Source organism: Leptosomus discolor, chromosome 1 (assembly GCF_034619465.1).
Source record: "Leptosomus discolor isolate bLepDis1 chromosome 1, bLepDis1.hap2, whole genome shotgun sequence".
NCBI classification, from domain to species: domain Eukaryota; kingdom Metazoa; phylum Chordata; class Aves; order Leptosomiformes; family Leptosomidae; genus Leptosomus; species Leptosomus discolor.
This window is the reverse complement of record NC_141391.1, coordinates 150,547,581-150,573,336: the sequence shown is the minus strand read 5'-3', so window position 1 is coordinate 150,573,336 and position 25,756 is coordinate 150,547,581. Positions and strand designations below refer to the sequence as shown.

At 38.0% G+C, this 25,756-nt stretch overlaps 1 protein-coding gene across 4 annotated transcripts in view; it reads left to right on the top strand.

Moving 5' to 3' along the window:
* CACNA1C (calcium voltage-gated channel subunit alpha1 C) overlaps nt 1-25,756 on the top strand; it is a 491,226-nt gene that overhangs the window by 69,890 nt on the left and 395,580 nt on the right. For all 4 annotated transcript variants that reach the window (XM_086467242.1, XM_086467225.1, XM_086467239.1 and 1 more), the window contains exons 2-3: nt 9,216-9,539; nt 13,153-13,256. In XM_086467242.1, the coding sequence (XP_086323368.1) occupies nt 9,216-9,539; nt 13,153-13,256 (428 nt within the window). The remainder of the gene's footprint in view (nt 1-9,215; nt 9,540-13,152; nt 13,257-25,756) is intronic.

The window sequence follows — 25,756 nt, the reverse complement described above, 5'->3', positions numbered from 1 at the left end:
GATTTAGATGAATGGTGAAAAAATATACGTTTAAGCAAGAAAGTTCTCTCTTGGTGTCTCCATTTGAGTATTTGTCTAAGAAGCACACTATTTTCCTGAGAAACTCACCATGATGTGTATGTATGCTACTGCAGAGCTTTTGTACTGATAGGTACCCTAAAGTACTTAAAAAAAAAAGAAAATGTTGCAATGCACTGTACCATGAGACATGCGTCTATAACTGCCTCAAGTGAGGAACTTTGGTTTTTGATTTATATGCCATTTGATATTAGAAATGCCTTTGTGCTTCGCGTTCTGTGGGAGATTGCATTATCACAGCAGAACTATGGTTTTACGTAAAAGCTCTTGCTAGCCATTTCTTCAAATACATGGCTAATTGGGTTCTTTCAGGCTTGTTTGAGTGAATACAAATACTGCTATTAGTAAAAAGGATCTTTATATCGCTAGTCCTCTGTTGCTATTTTTGAATTTTATGAGTGTTTCGGTGAGTTATGGTTGAAGGAAAGTGTTTGCTGGCTTGATTTCTGAGACTTTAATTGAGGCGCCACCAGAAAGACATCTCAAGAAACCAAAAGGGTTCTTTGTGGGTTTCTTTGTGTTTTCTTGTAGCTTGAAAACCACAAGAAAGTGCAAATGCTTCAAAGGGAAATTGGCCTTTTAACACCACACTCTCCCCCAGCCTAAAAAAATTATCTCCTAATGGAATTTGTAGTCCTGCTGAGTTGTGTTATAGATTTCTATGGCTCTCCTGATATCTGGATCAATTATCAAACTTTTCATATTGGGGTTTAACATTTAGTATGCTCCATGCATTTTTCGCCTTTTCCTACTCTCTAAAAGAGAGACTTTACCTCTCAGTCTAGTTCTCTTGAATCCATAGTTATGGAAGAGAAAATCAGAAGCTAGATGAGTTTTTGTGGCTGTGGAGAACTTTCAAAGTTGTGGCTTTCTAGATTCTTCTAAGCAAGGTTTGACAAGATGCCTCTTTGGTGAAGGAGGCAGAACACGCTGTTGCTTTACTTTGTTTCATTTCAGAGTGGAAAGATCAAACTAGAGAAGTAAAGAAGGAACACTCAAGTGATGAAATCTTAGATGATAACTTGTCATCATCTGATAATTAGAAAGGGGGAGAGGAGGGGATTCTATCATTTGTGTTATTGTAGACAGAGCTGTTAAAAGCCCAATTTTGTCAGTAAATAAGAGTGTAATTTGCTTTTACTATAAGTACAGGATTGAGTCTTTTTTATTAAAAAAAACCAAACAACCGGAATGCAACCCAGACACCTGAATTGTGTTCATTGAAAACCATAGCATTTTCAAACAGAAAGCGGAAATGTTAGACATTTGTGCATCTGCCTACAGCTTCTGCATGTCTAAAATAGAGGAAAGATCTTACCAGGAAGCAATGGGTTTCCAACATACTCTGAAACAAGGTATTTTTGCACAGCAAGATCTATATATGTGGTGATTTTAAGGAAACGGTTGTCCCATGATTTATTCCAGTGTTGACAGGGATTTACTATTGCTTGTATTCTTATAGTGCTTTATTCATGAGCCAGGAATGGGTTGTGCTGAATGTTCTACCAATATAGAATAAAAGTCTGTCCCTTTCTCAGAAAATTCAAAATCTAAATAGTGTTGGCAAAGTTGCGATAATTTACCATGCAGTGTCTGTAGTTAATTTTCAAGTATAAATATTTAACTTGGAGACATTCAATACTTCAAGTGAGAGGAGCTTGTGCACTTGCTCTCTTCATTGAAATGGACTTGTTTTTTCACATTGCTGGTAGCTCATTGCATCTTCTTATGTTAATAACATGCAGCAAAAAAAACTCTTTGGAGAGGGGAGATAAAGGAAAACAAAGATCTCGTTACAAAAGAAGCATGGTTCTTGAATAAGACTTTTTTTTTTTTTTTTTTTGTTTAGATTTTAAAAAATGTTTAGTCTCAACTATGGGAAATGAACTGTCTTAAATCATGTATCTTTTATGTGTGTGTTCTGAAGCCCCAAAACAATTTACAGGAAAAATTCTTTAACTCTCTTATCTGGGCTAACAACTGCACACTCAGTTTTAGTCTGACATGATGTTTAAAAGTGTTGTGCATATTATAAATTTTGTTACAGAAAAAGCCATGGTTCAAGTTGCAATCCAACTTTCATTATAACTCCTATCTCTACTTACAAATTACCTCCAGAAAACCCTTTTGTGTTTTTTTTTTTTTTTTTTAGGAAAAACTAGTATCAGTTTAGCAGTTAGCTGTTTGAATAACATCTTGTCAAAGTTTTTTATAGAAAAGTCAAATAAGGAAAAATACCAAAATCATACTTTAAAGAAAGTGAGATTTATGTATGTGCAGCCCTGCATTCGCAAGGGGAAATTTCCAGGGATGTCCACTGAAAAGTTAATATAGATTTCTGGAAAAGACTGTTTTCCCATACATATAAGGGTGTTTATTTCACTTCAAGATTTTAAACTTTGTGCATGGCTAGTTGTTATTGTCCTGAGATACTGGAAGACTTAGAAAAATATGTTTGCAGAGTGAGGTTTTAAAACCAATGATAGAGAATTCCAGGTCAATTGGACTGAGTGCCCTCACCTTCCCCCTGCAGTGTGATGAGTGTGCACATAGAAGTCTTACAATGTGCTGATGTAGCTGTGATGATCTAAGGTTTGAGCAAAGCAGGTTTTACTCGAAGGGGTCTCTTTTGATAGATTAACTGATGGAAGAAATACATAAGCTTTCTGTGCAAAGGCCTTCCTTCAGGTCAAACTTCCTTTAGACTAACAAAAGAAACTACTTCTCACTATAAATCTTGCCTTATGTCTGTGATTCTGCACAAATATTTTTCTGGCCTGGTCTATAAGACTTAGAGTGTGGGAGGTCCTGCTACCAATCCAGGAAGTCAACAGGTATGCTTCATTGTCACTATGGTTAGAAAGTGTTTTCCTAAGGTACCTCCCGAAGTTTTCTTACTGCAAAAGCCATGGCTTCAGCTTATTCACTGTGAGTATGGTAATAGATATTCCCTTTCTGTTCTTTGAAATAAAATACGCACAGACACACACACACATATCTGAAATATATATTAAAACCATATATATATAATGTATGTGTATATATAAAATACAAACACACACTTAGAGACTGTTATCAAGCGTTCCTCCCCCTCACATCCTGAGGAGCAGCAGTCCAAGTTCTGGCATTCTAATTTCTGTCACTTTGCCTCATAACTCATGTTTTCTACGCCTTTTGTTGGTCCCCTTGCCCTCTCCTGGGCAGCCTGAACTGAGCCACATCATTCCTGAAGTGTGGAGCCTGAAACTGCCCACTGTATTTCAGCTGAAGCCCTTCCAATGCTGAGCTGAAGAGAAGGATTACTTGTAGTATGGCATAGATTTTACCCCTGTTTATATACTACATTGCGATGATTGCATTCTGTGGGAAGAAGGCAGTATGACAATATCAACTTCTGTTCTGTTGGGGATCCAATATAACCCCCAAGGCTTTTCTGAAAATAACTTGGGCAGATGATTCATTTTGCTTAAATACTTTGCATTTGTCCCTGCTGGACTCTATTCTATTTTTAAGACTCTTTCTCCAATTCATGAAGTTAATTTTGAATTCAAATCCTGTCCTTCAGTGTATTTGCTTTACCTCCCAAGTTCATAGTTACCTGCTCATTTAATAAGACCATTCACCATTTCATCATCCAGGTCATTAATGCAAACATTGAACAGAATTGGATCGAAGGCAGGCACTTGGGTACCTCCATGTGACACATCCTCCAGTTTAGACTGTGTACCGATGATAACTGCCCTCAGGCATCCACTGATTTCATACTCATGTTATAGCAATTTTTTTCTTGCTCATATGTCTGTAGCATCCTTGTGAAATTGTCATACAAGACCTCACAAAACTATTAATTATTAAGTCAGAAGACATGGCACCTACTGTTTCTATCTTGCCTGTGAATTCTGTTACCCAGGTCTGGCAGAGATTAATTTTCTTTAACAAAATGTACTCATGGCAGATCCATGTCTGTTTTTCTGCTTGTCCTCCAAGTACTTGCTGACACTTGTTTATTTTACTTATTCCAGATTTTCTTCTGGACATTGAAGTTCAACTGGATTTAAATTTCCCCCCTTCCTACTTTTTCTGTCTGAGGAATCTATTTGCCCTTTCTCAGTCCTCTGAGGTCTCTTCTGTATCCATGAGTTCAAACCAGCCGCTAACAGCTTTGAGATTACTTCACAAAGCTCTTTAAATATTCTAGGATATTCTAGGGTGTGGTACCTAAGTAGCTGAAACCATGGACATCTAAGTACTTTCTAACATTTCTTTCCCTTTTACAGTTGGAAGTGATATCTGTTTTGGTTTGGGAATTAATTGTGCTAGTCACCTGCTCTTGACAGATGTTTTCTTAGGAAAAATTGATGCAAAAAGGCCATATTACACTTAAGCCTTCTTACAATCATGTATCAAATGCTCTACTTTTTTCCATTGGTTAATGGATCAAAGTTTTCCACATTTTCCTTTTATTAATAGATGATCTCATGCCTGATTTTGTGGGTTTGTTGGGGTTTTTTTTCTTTTTTTCTGTTTCTTCATGTTTCTTATTAGGCATCTCTTGCTTCAGTTTTTTATAACTTTTTTTCCTGTGTACTTCAATTGTTCTTACACATGATCTTAGTAGTGTAACTAGTTTCCTACTTCATTTGCTTTCTTTCAGTGTTCAGTTAAGATGTTATGATTTAACCAGTTTTGTCTTTTACTGTATATATCTCTCCTCTGCTTTGAGGAAAAATACAGTTGTGCAACACAGTTTCAAGGTTTGCTTTGTTAGGATTCTGATGTTTTTAAAGTGATGGAAAAAAGAATGGTGGCAGTCCACGTCGGCATAGGTCTATTTTAATTTAAATAATTAATTTAAGCACAAATTCCTCTAAAATAAACAGGTGGCTAACTAGATGAAGTCAAGAAACTCAAAAGTTGTGATTCTGTTTTTCCATTATCTTGACCACTTCTCACATAGAATGGTTGCTGCTTAGTTGGTTTTTTTTAATGATGCTTTTGAGACAGTTAATAGGTGACATGAGAGATGGATGTTATCAGAATGCAAATAGCACTTATAAGGTATTAATGGCCATCATTGTATATTTTAATAGTGATTTTGGTGAAGACCATTTAGGTCATTTAGTTGTAAGCTTACAATGTCAGGTATTTTGTGGTTTATTTCCTGTTGTGTAGCGACCTTATCTGTTACTTTTCTAATTTAAATCTGATTTCTGAGACCTGTAGTTCTTCTGTTTCTTCATTTGAAGTACTTCTGCAACTTTGCATTTTTGTAGAAATTAAATTCTCTCCCAAAGAATTTATAATGAAATTTTATATATATATATATATGATTTTCTGCTTAATTACTATTCAAATGCTTAAACTCATGATCTGTAGCACAGAAGTACTTGAGAGAGAAGAATTTTGTACACCAGCTGGACATAGTCAACAGTACAAATTCTTGCTAAAGGGTAGTAGGGATTAGCAGGGTGATGACGCTGTGGATCACAGTGCTTAGCGAGTTATTGCATTTGGGTGGGGGCTGAATCTCCATTTCCCAGTTCTGGTCAACTTCCAGCTTAATAACAGTATAAACAAATATGATTAAAGTGATTTAGGTATTGTGAGACTTTATTTGTAGTAGGGAAATCGAATGAAGTATTTTAGCTGCTACACTGCGAAATGAAAACAGCAAATCCAGTAACTGCAGCTCTCAGGATATAGCAAAGTTTGGTGGTGCAGGAGAAATGAGTGCCACAGGTAAAATGTAACATGTTACCTCACAAGTTCAATAGGAATTTTGTTCTGCTCACTTCCTAGGAATTAACACTAAGTGTTTAGATTATAAGGTGAAATTTCATTCTCCCTGAAATTTTGGCTATGCTGTCCTTGAAAATAATTTGTTCAGTTCTTGAATTTACTTTTTGTGAAGATGCAGGAGCTTCACTCTTTAATTTCAGCTTTTTCTATAAACTGCCTTTAGATCAAGTAATTTGTCACTGCCATTATTTATTTAGTACAGAGAGAGTCTGCAGCCTCTGAGCTTCATAAAACAGACAGATCCTTATCAGTAATCAATATTTGTAATATTTATTAATATAAATCTGTCATTACTGGCTCATCTTTTGAAAGGACTTTGAGACAAAGCACTTTATTATTGGACTGGTGATCATGGTACAAGCAAAAACAGTGAAACTTTTTGCAAGGCCCTGCAGTGATAGGGCCAAGGGGTAATGGTTGGAAGCTGGGAAAGGGCAGGTTTAGACTAAATGCAAGGAAGAAGTTCTTCACCCTGAGGGCAGTGAGACACTGGAACAGGTTGCCTGAGGAAGTTGTGGATGCTCCATCCCTGGCAGTGTTCAAGACCATGTTGGGTGGAGCCTCGAGCAACCTGGTCTAGTGGGAGGTGTCCTTACCATGGCAGGGGGGTTGGAACTAGATGATCTTTGACGTCTTTTCCAACCCAAACCATTCTGTGATTTTATGAAACCACCCGAAGTTGTATACTTAACTTTGCTGTCATATCAAAGTCAAAATGCATGGACTTGGATCCTCATATGAAACCTAACTAATAAGCAATAATAGTTAGCACTAAGCTTGACATATTCCCAAATTGCAGAAAAGTCTTCATTAAGATGCAGCAGCTGTTTATTTTCAGGACCACATGGTCTAGTCAGCATGATAAGAACACGGCGGTGATGGATCAGCAAGTTTGCTTTTACTGGAAAACACATGCATCTTTCTTATCCACTTTAATGGGTCAGTATTAAAGAAGTGCTGGAGTTGGAGAATAATTAGAGTAATTTTCCATTTATTTTTCTTTCCAGCATGCTTCAGGCTAGGGAGGTCAAATAGACGCTAAAGAGAAAAACTGCATCTGGATCTAGTCTGAAAATAAATATGTATCCCATGAGTAGTGCTGTGTACAATTTCCTTGGTCTTAGAAAGTCTTGTCTGCCAGTTGATTGCCTGCTTCATTGAGGAAATCTGCTTAGCCTGTGCGATTCTGAAAGCTCTTTTTCATCAGGTTCAAAATCTGAGGGACGCGAATTAACCGTTTCCCATTTCTTGTTTCTTCCAGCTTTCCCTTTCACATACCAGAGTCGTATTACTCACCAGCTTCCTTTGGCTGGTTTGCAGCTAGGAGGTTTTTCAGTGAGCAGAGACAAGCACTAGATTTTCCTCCTGTGCAATGAAACTACAACAGCCTGGAAATCTTATGGCAATTCCCAACATAAAAAAACATCTGACTCTATCATGTCCTTCCTTGTGATTCAGTGAGATGGATTTAAAAATCTTGCATGCTTTCTAGGTAGAGGTATATCCTATTGCACTCTGTGTGTCAATGTATTTGTATTTATTCTACCTGCTTTAATTAATTTGTCATGCAGTCATTGCTGTGATATCTTGGCACTGCACATCCAGCTATGAAATATGCATCTTGGGTAATTATTTCTGTTCAAGAACAGTTTTCCAGTTTCCCAGTATTGAATGTCTTTCATCTGATATTTTAAGGAAAACAGAATGTCATGTGGTCTTCTGTTTGCTGCTTTGTCTGGTATTCTATAGGACCCCATCCAATCAATTTAATAACACCGTATTTCTGTATTAATCTAAAGTGGAATATGGTCAATAGTAGACTTCAATCTTGCTTTGAAATAAAAGGTGATCTAACTCCTTTACTGGGTTTTTACGATCTGCCCCTTGCATATACACTTCTTCTGAATCATAGTCTCTGCTGATCATGTATGAGGGGAAACAGTCTCTTGAGTGTGTAGTGTTTTGAGAAAGGAACTCTGGTTTCAGGGCCTGTGAAGGAATAAAATCTGCAGACCATTTGGGCTTTCTTTTAGCTGTATCTCAACGTATGGGCCCTAGGCAAACTCACAAGTCCACAAAAAAGATAAATAGTCTCTTAAATCTTATATTGAACATATCTAAACAAGGCATTCTTCCTAACTGAAGTCTGCTGATGTCATTTTGTGTAGATTTTATGTTGCACTTTTCTAACAGGACTTGTATTTTCTTCTAGGAAGTCTCTGTGGCAAAATTCAGTTAATCTTTCACAAGTTCTCACATTTCTCAGTTGAAGCATACTCCAAAGAGTAAGGGAGTCTGTTTTGAAGCTTCAAAATTTGCTCATTTTGAAGTGATTGAGGTTTTACTTTGAGTCACTGAAAAAGCCTCATTGAAGAGGCATAGGTGACTTAAGTGTCTTTACTGAAACTATGGAACAATTGCACTAGCTTGACAGGGTGATTTTCATTTTTTGTACTGCTAAGACCTTCTAAATATCAGCCACATGCATCCTGACATATATCTTGTATTATCATGATTGGGTGAAAGCATGTACTCTGTCAGTTTTGGCTAAAAGAGCTGCAAAACTTGGGACTGCTAGGTCTTAGTGTTCTTGTAAATACACACTTTTTAAGTATGTGTTATTCCACTGATTTCAATAGTTTGTCTATCTTAAAATCAGCTTACCAGGGTAAGGAATCAGTTCCAGTTTCTAAATATGCATTGGTTGGCACAGCATCCCACAGAGCATAAAAGCCATGAACCCAGCCTTTGTGTTCCAGTTTCTGTTTCAGTGTACCTTGTAGTCAGGCTGTTCTTAGGCTTATCCGTATGTACTGTTTGCAAAGATAATTAAACTCATTGTTAAAGGTTCACTTTACCTTGAGGTAAGCTTGAAAATGTAAGGATTTTTACGTTAGCACTTGAGAATCTCATTTGTGTGCTTTGCCCCATAATAAATAGCATAGTGCTGCCTGTGTGTGTGATAAAGTGAGGAAAACTAGCCTCACCTTTTAGCTTTGAAACAAACCAACTTGCAAGATGTGTGGGTAGAAAAGGAAAAGAAGGACCGTTTCTTTTTCTATGAATCCCTGGAGATTGTATTGATTGGAGGTACTTCTAACAGCTCAGTGTCTATTTGGTCTTGTTGGGAGACTGCTACAAGACGAACGATTGCGTAGTAGTATTACCTTAAAATGAAGAGTTTGAATTGGAGGAACAAGCTGGTAGTAAGTGGATACCCTATACTTAATCTTAGCTCTTTTACTGACATTTAAGATTTTTTTTTAAAACACTATTTCTCTTTTCCACTGCTTAAAAAATGTCTTCAAAAATTTCTGTTTTTTTTTTCCCTTTCACAGGTTCCAACTATGGGAGTCCCCGTCCAGCTCATGCCAACATGAATGCCAATGCAGCTGCAGGGCTTGCCCCAGAGCATATCCCTACTCCAGGGGCAGCTCTGTCCTGGCAAGCTGCAATTGATGCTGCCAGGCAAGCCAAACTGATGGGTAGTGCTGGCAATGCAACAATATCCACAGCTAGCTCCACACAGAGAAAGCGGCAGCAGTATGGGAAACAGAAAAAACAGGGTACTACCACAGCTACACGTCCTCCCCGGGCACTGCTGTGTTTAACACTGAAAAATCCCATCCGGAGGGCATGCATCAGCATCGTCGAATGGAAATATCCTTTTTGATGTTCTCATTTGGAAAACAGCAAATTGTTTGTGTGTATCAGGTAGTATTCATAAGTGTGAAGAAATCAATACATTAAGTTGAAAGGCACCTTTGGGAATGTAAAGTACACGAATAGTTTTTGATGCCTTAACTGAGATCATTTATGCTGAGGGGAAAAAAAATGTTGGGACTGAAGCCTTAACTATACACTTGTGTAAGAAACCACTAGACGTTTGAACGATAAAGATTAGAGATTGAATTCTACTCTTTTAAGAACACATGGCCCAGGCAGAAATTTATGGGAGATATGAAAGATATCTGAGGCCAGAATTGAACTGACACTATTGGACTGATGGTAGCTGCTGGCTTTCCCTTCTTTTGTTTTGCAAGCAGTTAAAGAGGTGCCACCAGCTAGTCAGCTCTGGTACTTTGAACTGTACACTTTTTTGAAAAACACATGGCATCGCACTTTCTCCAATATAGAGAAAAGAATAGGACAAAAGGAGGAGGAAAAATACCCAAATGTATGTGATAAGACCCTGAAACAGGGCTAAGGTCTGTTAGATATATTGGAATATTGGAATTCCACTTAAAGTAATAAGGCAAACTTATCTCTTACCATAATTGTATGGTAAGAGATACTGGTTATCTAGAAGCAGAGAAAAAGACAGACAGTTAAAGTAATCCTGCAATATGTACAAATGCAGTATAGGGCCAGATCTAGTAGTCTGAAAAGAGACAGACTGTGTCACAGATGATAGATGATAACAGCTGACACAGAACTGCAGAATGTAAGGGTCAGTGCTGCTTCCCCGGAAAGTCAGTGAGAGTTTGGCCGTTGCCTTCATCACGTGGAAGGAGCAAAGCCCTTTTAGTCACCCAAGTCTGATCAGCACAAGCTGGAATTTGACAGTTTGGTGTGAAACACAAACTGAAATAAAATATACCTCCCTTGTCTCCCCAAAGAGAAACCAAGACTAACCCTGAACAGTAATTGTCAGTAAATCACAGCTAATGGGGTTCTTCAGTAAATGTAAAAGAAAAAGCACGTCAAGGGAAGGCAGTACAGAACTTAACAGTAGTTAATATGATAAAAAATGAATGATGGCATTTAAGACAATGTGATAATATTGTTCCTTTGGGGGTCTGGCGGGATGTTAGAAAGACAAAAACAGAGTATGAGTATATTGGGTCTCGCTGACATGGACAAATTTTTCAGGTGAAGAGCTTGTTAAAAATGCTCCTGTTAGTTCTTAGATGTCTTTAAACCACCTGCCTGCCTATTCCTTTCTTCTACAGATGCTAATTTTTAATCTCCCTGATTAAGTTTGCTACTTCCTATCCCTTCTGGCGTTGCTCTGATACTTTAAGCATAAGATGACGGATGATGACTAACAGGATGAAACTGAATATTAGTTTACTTGCCAGCACCCCAGTAACGACATGTCTTTAGAGAAAGAGCACAGAATGGCATTTGATAAATGAATAAGATCAGCAATGAATGATGGGAATAATGTGTTGTAAACCAGGATATAGCACTGCTGAGATCAAGAGAGGACCAAACAATGTGATCAAAGCAACCCAAAGATGCCGATGCCTGCATTCTTTTGGGTTTGTTTGCTTTTAGGTGAGTTGATGGAAGTTTGTTTTGTTTTTTTTTCATCGGAACCTCTCATTGGACATCTAGTGTTTATAAATATGAAACACTTCAGTGACAAGTAGCAATATCAAAAGGTTGTGATAAGGTTTAATTTTATTCTGTGCTCTGACTTGTCCTAATTGCCAAAAACTAGTGAGAAAAGCTTAGCTTAATTTGCTGAACCACTAGAGTCTGAGCCTAGTAGGTATTAAACAAATATCAAATGGTACTTCTGTGCTGTTTCTTACCAAACATTATAGCATTAAGAGCCTGAAGATGCAATTGCATATAAGAAAATGTGAAATGAAGTAATTACCTTATTTTGCAAAGATTTAGCTGTGTATTTGTAGATTTTATACCATTTAATTTTGCAGTGCAAAAAGAGAATAGAAGTAAAAGAGAACAGAAGTAAAAGAAAATATGCATAAACAGTGGTGAATTAATAGATAATAATCCTGTTGAAAAAAAAGTCTAGGAAAAAGTGATTAAGAAAAGAAAAGCCTATGGAAATTCAGGTCTTTATGCAGTAAACCCTATATATATGGCCTGATCTGTTCTTCTTCCTCCATATTATCATGTATCTCCTATTATGCATAAGTTTAAGCACAATAATCTGGCAAGTTTGGAACCCTCTGACTCTTCCATATGTGAAATGTGGAACATAACTGAGCGTACACAGTGGTCAGGTGCCGGGGATTTGTGTATATCTTGCAGTTCAGGCTGTTGCACACCCTGATCTCAGTTCTTTCCTGCTAAAACCTGCTGAGAACAGTAGTCTGCTGATCAAAATCATACATACTGTGTTGACATTTGACAATGCTGCAAAGCCAGTCCCATAGTTGATAAATTCATGCTTAAATGCACAGATAATACTTGGGCATTCTCCCTGCCCTATCCTGCTCTTCATTCCCCTCCAGAATACTGGTGAGTTATCCCAGAGGTAGCCTCCAGGATATTCTTGCAGGCAAGTAAAAGATAGACAGATTGTAAAGGTGGCCTGTAGTCTGAGTTCGGAGATACTTCACAGCAAATAAGGTTAAGGAGTCCATCAAAGTAGATGAAGTACAGTGTAGGCAAATTGGTCAGTGGAAAAATGCCCTTTAATTTCAATGGAAAGTCAGTGGGGTATCAAGACTGTGCAGGATTTGTTTGCTGAACATCCTAAATGCTTGTCACGTGACCACCCCACCCCGCCCCCACCCCCCCCCCCCAAAAAAAAGTTGATCCCTGAATTGGTACTAGTTTCTCCATCATAAGGAACTCTTAGCTTCTTGGTGTCCCTAATACACTGTGTAGGCATGCTTGTTTTCCCTATGACGTCAAATGAAATGCAAACAAAAGAAAAAGAAACACTCCCTCATTTTTTAAGCAAAGCAAATATACACAACAATGTGCACTATAAGCACATTTTGGACAAAGACAGGTTTTTTTCCCTTAACAAACTTTATCATCGTTTAAACACCTTCTAACTGAACGTATGCATGTGTTTCTTGGCCTCTTTGCATTTAACTTTGATGTATAAGAGAGAGACTGAGAAAGGCAGGGGAAGACAACAAAAAATCCCCAAAGCTTTTGTTAAAAATATTTCAGGGTTTGTAAATGCAGATGGAAAAGACTGAGAGAAACTAATTGTAAGAGGAAAGATGACAGTCCTTCTAGAACAGCCTTCTGTTATTAAAAATAGTACAGCCACACTTGAAGGAAGATAGGGAAAATGCAATCTAAATAAATAAAAAAAGAAAAAACTTTTAAGAAATCTGTGTTTACTCTGGCACGCGACTGGCCTACACTGCTTTTGACATATTAGGAAGATTCTTGGCTGGGTGCTTCTAAAAGCACTTAAAAAGGCATATGTTTCTTCTCAGAATATAAGGGGCTTGGAATGTTTTCTTTAAACAGAATTCTTATAAATCTTTTACTTTTTTTTTTTTTTATTTGTGTGTGCATATTTTAGAACAATTTCCTTAACTCCATTCCTCAGACCATTTGAAATAATTATTTTACTGACTATTTTTGCCAATTGTGTGGCCTTAGCTATCTATATCCCCTTTCCAGAAGATGATTCCAACGCCACCAATTCCAATCTGGTAAGTCCTTGATGGTATTTAGTCTTACTATTTTGAAAGTCCTTTTTAAAAGTGACCAGAGAGACTGTTGAAGCTAGGGAGCATACCCACCAAAGATGAAAACATAATACAGGAAAAAAATGGTTTTGAGTGCAGTGACTCCTCTGTTCATGTTAGCACCTGTTTCAGTTGAGCTGGCTTTAGAAAAGAATGTTCGAAAAATTACTGCGGGTGCTGTATGTGATGTTTTACTTAACAAATTTCTGCATGGTGCAAAAGTTCTTGGTAAGTTTTGAACTGCAGGTGTTTATGGAAGAAATCTTTTAATCTTGGATTTTATGGTGGCTTTTGTCTTAAAGTGCCGTTGTGAAATTGATACTGTACTCCTCTTGGGTGATAGACGAGAGTACAACTTCATGACTAATTTGTAGGAAGTACATTAATGCTTGCATTTCACAGACATATGTGTTTGGTTGAACAATGTTTGTGGGTTTGGGTTTCTTTCGTTTGTTTGGGTTTTTTTCTTCTCTCTTTTTGGGGGAATACGGCTTTTCCTCTGTCACCACTGTTGCTAATGTTGGTACTTTGGGATAGAGCTGTCCATATAAAAAGGCAAGAGTGTTTACTTTTGGCTTAGCATGAAGTTGTAGCAAAGAATTCTGTTCTGTAAGGGCAAACACAAAACAGCTCTGGAACGCAATTCACTGAATTAGGAGAAAATATTTTTGTTTCCTCTCAAATATGTGAACAAATCTTCTACTTGACTGGTTGGACCAGGATGAAAACTTGCTCCCAGAGTTTAAGAGTTGGGATGCTATTTCCTGATTAAAATTTACTGAGACATAAGAAATTTTAGAGCAGCAGAGGAGGAAAACAAAAGCCATACTTCCAAAGTAGGGATAACTGGGATGGTTGACAGACGCTGTAATTAAAATGATCCATGCTGTTCTTGGAAGTCAGTCATTTGATTAAATGTCTCTTGAAGTTCTATAAAACAAATTGCAAATGTCAGGACTTTGCTGGAACAGTATTTCTGTGCTTAAAAAAAAAACCCACAACACCACCAAAAACCCAAAAATAATGTAGTGTAGTGCTTTTCCACTGTAACTCCTTAAAGAAGTTTAAAAATAGGATCAGGAGGAGATAAGTGATTGTTAACTATTCTCTCTGTTTACAGAATATGTGAGTTGGTCATGTTTCTCTTTTGCTGTCTCTCTGTTAACTTGACTTAGTGTTTAACGATAATTAATTCTTCAGTGTGTATGTTCGAAACAATTCAGTATGGTCCCTTTCAAAAATCAATATCTTTTATTTTTAAAAAAGTAGTTTCAATTGATCCTCGGCTATAAAAGACAGTATATTGTTTATTGCATGTTTTGACTTGCAAGGTTGAGAGGAAAATGAAGCAGAGTTGAAAGTTAGAGGACTCTTAATTTGTCTTCAGTTTAATTGGGTGTGGGTATTTGCCTTATTTCAGTGAGGAGACTGCTGGGTAATACTAGATTGGGAGTATATTAATAACTGATTGAGATATATTAAAACTGTTCTACTATCAGAAAATATTTTCACCTTGTGAGCTGAGTTGCTGTTCTGCATCTGTTTCCCAAGACATCTTTTGCATTATTTGGTCAATGTATTGAAACACTCATATTATTTGTGAGTAGGATTAAAAAACCCCCGACAAACAGACAAGCAAGAATTATCATCTCAGAAAAGTTTAGAAGTGTTACAGCACTGAGAATGAGCAGGCACTGTTAATTTATCTGAATAGCTGTTTCACAGAAGTAAGGGGAGAAGAAAGTAAATGGAGAGTCTGCTTGACTACTCTTTGTTCTCTGGGTCCAAATGGAAAAAGTAATTAACAATGGAAAATGGGATACTTAGTATCCCATGAGGGGCTTGCACTACTGGAATTAAGTCTCTATTCTACACCGTAGATTGAACGCTGGAGCTCCAACTGCTCAGAGGCCTTTGGTCCTGTGATCTGTTAGTCCCTGGTTGTGGCTGTTGGGCTTTGTGTTTTGAGGAGGTTTTTTATTTGTTTGTTTTCTTAGCATGATATATACGTATCTTGGCATGTATACACTGCTGTTGGGAAACATACTTTTTAAGTATATGCTGCATTCTGAAACTTTTCACAGACTTGTGAAAAGCTGTATGTTGTGATCAGTGAGTAAAGTACTGAGCAACAGGGAGGGGAAGTGGAGGCAAATGGATGAGATAAGGGTGAAAAAAATGTGTTGGTTGTGTTTTGGAATGGGATGAAAGAATAGATGAAACTTGGAGTTAAAGGAAAGCTATTCCAGATGGCAGGAACTGCAGAAGAGTGGGACCTTGCTCTCAAAGAGCCAAACTGTACGTGGAAGTGACTAGAAAGAAGCTGGAGTTAATAGTATGTTCCTGTAAAAGCTTGTGTACTCACTTGATTTGTTTTGTTTTGTTTTGTTTTGTTTTTTAAATTGCAAAATATGTGCTCACAGGTAGGGAAATTGGGTTTATTTTGCAGCCATGAAGTCTAGAGCTCCAAAGGCTATAATCTGAGAAAGGAGTGTATGTCTGCACAGGTTAATAGCGTGCACAGATGTGTGTCCCGTGCAGAAGTGTCAGTCTAACTGAATGTATACATGATCTTCCTAGCTGCCCAGAAGAAATTTTCACTTCTGTAAGAACCCTGGATTCATTTCTATTTTACAATTTAGTTTCTTTAGGGGCAAAGCTACCACAGAAACCTCCATACCCCTGGTTTCCTGAGCCATCCCTAAGTTCCTGAGACATGGAGAAACTATCTGCAGAAAACCTATGATGGATAGTAACTGTTTTACAAGGTCTGAAAGTGACACAACAGTTTTCCAATAAGCTGCCACTTTTCCATTAGAGTCCGATTATTCCTTCTCTAATGATTCATCATAACTTTCCAAACAATGCTTTCTTTGTGGGCTGAGGTAAAAATTCAATCAGTTGTTTTCCATAAGATAATGGAGTTAGAGGGTGGTGAGAGAAGAGAAGGGAATTCTGAATGGTATGAGTGGCTTCTTTCCTTCTGTCTGTAAAAGTAAAAAAATTATAGACGAATAATGTTTTGATTAAATAATTGCTCTGTAGGAATTTCATAGATGTGATCAGCCATTGGTCAAATAGGGCATACATTGCTATATGGCTTCCACAGTAACTCGTATGAACATTGTAAATACAGAAGAGTCCAATAAGTCATTCCTTCCCTTTTGTGTTAGCAAGGAATAATGATTAACTGTTATGTATTACAGGTTTAGACCAAATACCGCACAGATGTTCTGACTGGTTCTCTGCAATCTGGCTTCCTATAATAATAATTCCTATAAAACCTCAAGCCATTTTTATCAAGTCCTAGGGATGGTAACTTGGACTGTGAAGCACTTCCACTTTTCAAATGCACATTTATACTAAACATCAGATTTTGTATTTTTATGCTCACTGCAGTGTCTTTGTCACTGGCTTTAACAAAAATGCCAGAACAATATAATGTAATAATAACAAATGCTTGAAATTAGCTTCAGCAGTTTTTATGTTTTACTTCTGCAGTGTGTTCACTGGAAAACTGTTGCAGTCTTGCAAATGGAGGGGAGTTGTATTGGACACAAAATTTTTTTGGTATTAAGGAACTCTGCTGATACTTTTCTTAAATTTACATGTAAAGAAAGTTCATGCATGACCCTGTGCAAAGCAGTTATGCATTCTCTTGATGCAGTCAGGAAAATTTGAGCTAGGTTGAGGCGAATTAAAGTTAGCCTGCATGAGAGGCTGTAACTGATATGGAGGCTTTCTGCATGTTATCCCTGCAATTATGCATTAGAAGAGAGATAACGTACATTTAGGAATAAAACTATAGACTGCCTAAGATAGGAAGCTGAGAGGAAAATGCTTCTGTCACTTTACTGGCAATTGCAAATGCCACAAGCCTGGTCAATGTCACAGCATGGTGATAACATAATGAGGTTAAGACCAAGTTTTACAACAGGTTCTGTGGAAGGCGACTCAGTCGGTTGTTTATGCTTTGGATAAATAGCAGGAGAAGATTCCTAGTGTTGTTTTGATAGCTCTGCTTTCCCTCCCTTGTCCTTATTACATGAAGGAAATCCTGTTGTACACTAGTTAAATTTAAAAAAAGATCTCTTGTGTTTATATCTGAGCTTATAATGGGATGTCACCTTCAGACTAATTTGTTAAACCTGAAATAGGACCCTGTGAAAGGAAAGATGGAATTTCTGCTTGCTTGTCAGTGCTTCTGCCAGCCAATGTTTGTAGGAATGTCTGCCTACGGAAGGGGGGCTTGCCTTTCAGGAAGGTATGGCTGCTTTATTAACTGGTGATTATAGTAGGATCCAGTTGAGCAGGTAATTTCTGTATAAAAAAGAAGAAAGTTTTTTTTTTAATCTTTTCGCATTTACAGCAGACTGACACAATAGGTGTGGATATGGCTATAGATTTACCACATTTCTAGACACTGGCATAACGAACTTCAGGATTTTTTTATATCAGAGAATTCTGGAGTCAGTCTTTCAATTTTTTTTGTGCGAAGTCAGAGTGGTTAGAGAGCAAAGTGGGAATGAGGGGGTCAGGAAATGAAAGGATGGCTTTTCTGGGTAAGGAGAAGGAAAAGAATACTGCGCAGAAGCTGTTGGCTCTCTTGTGTCATTGCTATTGTCCTCCTGTGTGAGAGTTCCCAACTAGTAAGTGTATAAAGTAATGAGATATGCTAACATTAGGGGTGATGTGCAGGGTGGGATAGAGTGGATACCAAGCTAATAAGCTTCGATAGGTTTATTAGCTTGGGCCTCATGCCAGCACTCTTACAGTGGGGGAAGTTGCAGAATTTGATAAGTGAGGAGTAAGCGACAGCAGCTGGGAGAGGAGCTGAGGAGGCTGGAAAGGGACTGGAATCAGGATGAGGAGAAGAAGAGAGACTGTTCCAAAAAAAAATCCTTGAGGACTTTCTTCAGAAAGATTGCAGATCACTGACCTGTGTGATGCTAAGGAAGTTGAATATAGTGGAATTTAGGATCAACATTTCCTGAAGTCCTTAGAAGCCCTGGCTCTGGCAGAGAGAGGCTGATACTCAGCATCTCTAGCAGTAGTGAAGCACAAGGTGGAAGAATAATCATTGGGTTTGAGAGGAAGCTATCCAAGTTTGTCTGCTGGATCTGGTGTTGGCAAACTGTGTGGCCTTGGGTAAATTGCTGTCTCAGTTTTCCCATCTGTGAAGTGGTTTGGCTACTGCTTTCATGATGAAGGTAATTAGTCGGTGCCTTACATCATGCAGATCATTACAAGGAATGTTATAGAAAAGGCTACCAAGAAAAGAATAAAATCTGTAGCAATCAATTCCAAGCCAGTAGTCAGTAACTGAGCAAGAAGGCTAAAAAGTAGTATGGAGGCCTCATTTCTTTGCACTGATGGGGGCAGAATTTAATTTCCACAGAGAAGCACGTGCATCATCGCTATTTGCTCATAGGTGTTGAATTAATTCGAGGGGGACTCTTAACTTTTGATGCTTAAGTTTGCAGGCTTTGCATCTTTCTTTTAACATAGTGGTGTCATTTCCTAGGCTTTGTGAAGATGAAACTGGTAAAGCAGAGATTAGTACCTACATATGTTACTAGCAGGACCAAAACTGTTGGGTTCCCTGGGCAGGCCTCTGCCAGTTGTGTTGTCTGGGTAACCAGCAGTGATAAGAGGAGGTTCTTTGTGTGAACCAGGTGAAGATAGGATTGGGAAAGTCTGGCAGAGGGATTCAGAGGTGTCTGCCCAGAACAGAGGAATGCTGGGTTCTATTTCAGGCTCTGGAAAGGAATATACTCAAAGGGCTCCTCTGTATCTTTGGAAAAAGGGCTTTTTTTCCAATAATGCCTCCTTCTGAACCGCCCCTTGCCATCTCAGCTGTTAGGGTTAGGTTATAGAGCAATAACTCTCCCTCAGTTCTGCCATGTCTGTTCTTTTTCTTTACTGGACTTAGAGTCCATACTTCAGATTTCTTACCTTTCTACCATTTCACTAGCAGTTTTCTGTACTGTACATGGCTTGCTGTTGAGCCCCAAGCAAATCCCAGCCTTCTGCTTCTCTTTATAGTGGTGGTCCCAGTGTCCTCACCCAGTCTGTGCTGCTTGTTGTTTATCATCTTTTGATCTGCTCTGAGATGTCTCACGTAATTTTTTGGTGCTTTTAAAATTCGTTATCTTTTCTTTGCCAAGTAATTTTTCTGCTTCCGGTCCAGCTTCCATCAGACCTGTCCATTTTGCTTTCCCTTTTTCCTCCTAACAGCAGTCTCCCCTCCATAATGGTTTCATGTTACTCACCTGTTTTCTCATTTGATCTCAACGCTATCCTCACTGAGCTTTGGCTCCCTGACAGGTTTTCTTGTTAATTCTAGTCTTAAATTCCTTTCTGATCCTAAACCTGATCTTTGTAACCAAGCAATCATAGTGCTCCTTCCAACTGCTGCTTTCTTATTTTCCAACTCCATTCTCAACACATTGGTCTCCCAGTCTGAGCCTGTCCCTGGTTTGGCCTTAGCCCTTTTTCTTTTTAAATCAGTAGAGTCCTTCCCAATGATGTCTGGATGCCAGTGGCAGAAATACTGAGAGAGCAGCCCCAGCTCAAAGTTCAGTTGCTTTATTCCAGCTTGATTCAGGCCAGTTGAATACAGTTTTTATATGGGTCCTTGAAAGCCTTTGTAGCCCTTGCTCAGCTCTGTGGATGTGACATGTACATCTTGGTCTGCAGAAACTGTAAGATGCCTGATTAGTATTTGTAATGACAGTTTGCATGTTAAGTCTTAGCAATTCTCTGTGGAGCCTGTGCAGGTGGAGGTTTTTAAAAGCTAGTCTGGCCAAACTTAAGTGGGTAGGCAAGGCAAAAGATACAGCCCTGACACAAAGGTCATTAATTTGGTGGTTCATATGACCTTGTTGCAAAGAATATGATCACTAAAGAAAATAGTTATTGAGATTGTTTGGGTTTTTGTTTAAGCTAGGTTGAATCAATGGATATTGTTAAACTGTTCTGTCTGAAATAGGGCACAAATATTCAGCCTGAGACAGAAACCAGCCTGGAAAACGCTTGTGTTAACTGGTAAAATCACAATTAAAAGCAGGTGGAAACAGTATCTTAATAATGGAAAGTGTGGGTAGCTTTAGCAGTAGTACTAGAGATTCACCTTCATTGGTATCTTTCATATTAAAATGTAACACGGTGCTTCACTGAATCAGTGAGATATTGAAAAGTGGCATAACAGGCTTTCAGAATTAAATAATCAATTATCTATAATGCTGTAACAATATCAAGTACATTTACATTATGCAGTATATAATATAATAAAGAGAAGAGGATTAAGAGATAAAGATCAAGAGGAAAAAGTAGGTTTCAGACAGGATTTGAAAGGGAAACACGTGCCTTTGAGGCAAAATTCAACTATTCAAGAAGGGTTGTCCTGGTTTGGAGGAGCTGCAGAGGAAGGGCCTTTGTACAAACAGCTACAAGATTGGTAGAAGAAATGGATACTGCTATTCACTTACAGTAGGACTGTAAGCGTAAGTCGTGAAAAGTAGGGCTGTAAATGTAAGTTGTGAAAAAGCAATTCTGTATACAAACTAGTCCAAGTCCACTGAAATAGCAACTTGAAATTTGCAGGTTGTATGTTTCTGTGTAAGTGATTTTGAAATTTTAACAACATAGTTTGGTTCCGACTGATGGCAAGCTTCTTGGCTTATTCCAAACATTAAGCCATTTATTCCATTTCTTTAGACAGCTCTGATTACCATTTTCCCTTTCTTTATGTGTAAGCTTTCTAAATTTCTGACTTATCAAGTGTGTGCTAGATTATTTTTTTTCCAGGTGGTAATTATATTCCTGTTTATCAAACCTTGAGTTCACTGGAGGATGCCTTTTTCTTTTCTTTCCTTTTTTTTTTTTTTTTTTTTTTCCTTCTGTTCAGGAAAGATAGGAAAAATGTGGAAGCAGGCCAATAAGAGATTTTAAGTACTGTTGTTTTCACTGTAGTCTAATTTGTGCCCCTGCAAAAGTAACACAGTCTTTTAAAAGCAGTGGAAATTTCCAGAATGGCAGGTACTTTTTGTATTGTCTTTTTGGTTCAAGTTTCCCTATCCCTCTGTAAGTCTGTGGGATGTTAGACTTCTGTTCATGAGTTCATCAGAATGCTTTTAATGATGTTGGGAAATAAGCATCTCTATCTAGAAATTCAGTAGATGGTTTTACAGATGATCTTTAGATTCCTTTATGTATAGTTTTTTTATTATTATGCTACATCCTTGGGTTTTTAGTCAGGAAAACTTCCCACTGACTTCACTGGAGTTTACTTGACTGTCACCCAAATCCATCCACTAATTATGTGCGTGCTATTGACAAACAATTGTTGGAACATTTGGCTTTGCTGACATCTACAAAATCATTGACTTTAAAGGCAATACTCCTTTTACTTGTGCAAACTAGAAGAAACCCCAACAACTTTTCATAATTCCCTTACAAATAAAAGAATGGATGTGCTGCTTCCCAAGGGGCAGAACTGCCAGAAGGGAAGAATATGTTTTGTACATTTGTCAAAGTTTTGACTGGCTGTTCCTCTCGAGAACAATTCCTATTTTTTCCCATGTTTTCTAACTCCTAAAACATGAGGGTCCATATGTCATAACAGCTCTTCAGTCCTCCTGGCTAAATGACAGACAGCCTGTGCTTCAAAGAAAGCTAAGACCATCCTTGAATTTCACTTTTGAGAAGTGCTGGACAATTTATAAGTGAGTTTGTCTACAACTTTATGGATTAAAATATCTTTTCTTCTTGTACAATAACCATGAAGAGCCTATACTTATCAATGATATTCTCTATCAAGAATACGATGTTCAATGTTCACCAGTTAGGGGAAGACTTCCAGTAAGCGGCAGGAAATATTCATTAATATCTCTTCAGTATGTTGCATTTCTGGCAGATGCTGGTAGCTGGCACAGCAGGTTATCTCCTTAAGACGTCCTTAGCAAGTTCTGTTTCGCCTAAGCCTAGGCAAGGGAGCTGGACCATATTGGGACTGCGGTGTTTTTCTAACCTTTTGCCATAAACTTAATAACCTGTGGTGGTCTGTGGGACACTAAGGAACGTAATTTTTGCTTGGTTGGGACACTTTAATGATGTATACCTGTAAAGTTTAAACATGCATCATGTAAATTGATAACTCAGTGCTCATAGTGAGCTTATCCATGCCGACCTTAGGCTCTAATGTAGAAGACCTGGCCAAAGGAGCATACCTGCTCTTTGAAAACTTACCCTCTTGTGGTTGCTGGTAGCACAGTATCTTTACAGTCACTCTAACAATGATGTCAGCACCTTGAGCCCCATGCACTAAATTTGGCAATGGCAGGAGCAAGATGCCTAACTCCGGCAGTATAAGCTTTCCAGAAGTGGCATGTATGTGGTTCCCCAGCTAGCTGTTTGGCAAGTGTGCGACTGTTTTTCAGGCTGTCCTGATAAACTTGCACTATGGAGAGTTTGGGGTTTTGGAATTCTTCCTCCTCTGCTGTCTTGCTATTGTCTGTTGCTTGTAAAATTTATATTTAGGTAGCTTATATTAGAAACTGAAGCAATCATCTTTTGTATGTGATTATCTTCATCTGGTATGTAGAAATGTTTTTCTAGTTAGCAATAAATGTGCTTAATCTCTTACTATTACATTTTGATCTGAAGCACAGTGAATGCTTTTTATGTGGACATTTTTAAAAAATATTTTATTTCTATTACATACCCTCAAATATAAAACCTCACACAAAAGCGGAACTTGCATGTTATTTTATTATTATTTTTATTCATTGAAAACCACTTACAGTGCTGTTATCCTTGTGTGGCCTTATTGTTTGTTAGATTCACTTTAAAACAAGAATCTCTGTTTAAAAGAGATTATACAGCCAAACATGTGGTCACAAAAGATTTTTAAAGATCTAGTTGCATAATTGTTTCACAATCTAAACTTGTATTTAAAAACAAACAAACAGAAAGCTTCTCCTCATTATGGTCACCAAGATAATGTCTGAATCTGAACAAAAAGCACATCAATGCCCTTCAGGAGTAGCTGGCTGAGATGAAAGACTGCAAGATGAAATAACATCGAAGGGAATGAACATCTATTCACCTCCTTTAGCTGTTAACACTAAATTGTAACAATGACAAAATAAGATCTCAAATGCACATGAGATTATTACTACTATAGTGACAGATATTGAGGCATTTAACCGTTAAGGATTGTTTTCTGTAGAACAAGGGAATCTGCTGCCTCGGCTCTTTAAAGCCACTGCTGTCCTTGCAACAAAAGGAAGGAAATAGAGGATTTCCAGCTTCCCACTTCTGCTAAATGCCTCAGGTGCCTCCTGAGTCCAAGAAGCTATCTAAGCGTTCACTTGTGCAAATACTGAATAATCATATGCAACTATAGTAATGGAATGATGCTGTATTTTCATCTGGAGTTTTCTATAAAATCCAGTGCTGTATGTCAAGTAGGGAGAACAGTAAGTAAAAGTTGGCATCTGCATGTAGATATCTGGGCTGGATGTGCAGCTGTGCTGATGTTGCGTGGATTTCTACCAGCAAGAAACTAATAAATCTCCTTTAAACCAAACGACTTGTATCCTAATTTTTATAAGTCATTACTCATGATTTATTCTTCCCCTATTCAACCTGAACCACGTTTTAGCTGTGAATCAAGTCACTGACTTTTTTATAGCTTTTATCTTATTTAACATTTTTCACTGTCCTACTTCTCATTTGAAAATTATATAATTTTTATCCATCTCAAGGGTGTGATGCTTTCATCCTGACATAGATAAGTTCTTGTCTATAGCAGTTTGAACTCCAGCATTACCTTTTACTTACTCAAACATTTAACACATTTTACAACACACTCAAAATTTACATTCTAATTTTAATCTCTTTTTTTAAAAATATTGAATATAAATAATAATGTCCAAATCTATTTTGCCTCAAATTTTTGTTTTCCCTGTGATAAAACCAGTACTGCTGCTACTTTGTTTTCATTTTGAAGTATCAGGCTGCTGCATGCAAGTATTTGACAGTCCATAGGGGGAAAAAGGAAGAAGCAGATGAAGCAAAGTTGAATGTTTTAGCCTTTAAGAGGCCATGAAATATGAGAATGTGTTTGAGTCTTTCAGACGATCTTTGTGTACTGGAATCTTATGGAGTGAAAGAAAAAGTGAAGGAAAAAAATATATGCTGAAGTGCATAGAGGGTCTAATACTGCTCAGTTTTGAGCATGTACATAGCAGTCAACTCACAGAGGATATGGGTACATGAGGTACATAGCGTTTTAAAGGTTTAAAGAGTAGAAGCTAATCTAGGGAAAATGCAGTGCCATATTTGAAAGAAGTAAGGTCTGATACAACTATGGAAATATTTCTGATAAATATCTCTTGAAATAAATTCCGTCCTGCCTGACAGTTCCTTTTGGAAATGTTTACCTTTGCTTTCACATTCCAAAACTGTATTGAAAAAGGATACTACAGAGATATTGATCCCCCTTTCAGAAGAAGAAGAGATCACAGCTTGTATTCAAGCTGCTGCTCATGTACTTCTCTGCTCTATTCATCTTGGTTACTCAAGTCATTTTCCTTGGTAGGTAGGAAACATTGTTGGGTTCTGGTATGAATCTAAAGCAGTGTGTTTAAAACAGTCAGTGTCTTTTGTGGTTCCTTCTCCCCCTCCACCATCCAGACTTGAACTAACATGGCTCCCAGTCTGTGTGCCTGCTGCTGCTGTTCAATAAAATACAAATAAATGTTTAATTGGATAATAACTTATTATAAGTTATATATTTTTCCTTTTCTTGAAAGAATAATAATTTCCAGAGAAAGATTTTTGAATCACTGGTTCTTCAGTATGTCTTGTTTTTTTTTTTAAAACCCTCTGTTGAACTAAGACATTGAAGCAGAACTTATGAAGAGCATGGTTCTACCTTTGCTAGGATCTACTTCTAAGATCTTCTTGGGGGCCAGGGTTGTGGATGTTCTGGCTGATGCTCATAAGTCACACCACCGAGAGGCTGTGTGATTGTCAGAGGTAAGCCTTGTCCCTGTCATCCCTTGTCTTTAACAGAAGTACACACTCATACTGACACAGACGTGCAGGGTAACAGGCACCAGTCTGGAGGCTTCTCCCTTGTCTCTGCATGTAGACACAGCAGCAGCTGCGTGTGTAGGAGGAGTGACTCTTCCTCTTCCTTGCACCTTCCCTCCTGTCTCACTGGGATGGGTAGCAGGTCCATTTGACAGTCTGTTCCACTCCTGAAATAGTGGCAAAGCAGGTAGGGCCTTTTACTGTTCTCCCATGGGTGACTGTTTTAAGCTTTGATCAGGAGAGTGTCGAAAATTGCCTCTAATCAATGCATCTGCATATATGGACAGAGGGCTGAATGCAGCTAAACACAATGATAACCACGTTGCTCTGTATGCCTCTGGCTATAGAAACTGATGTGCCTT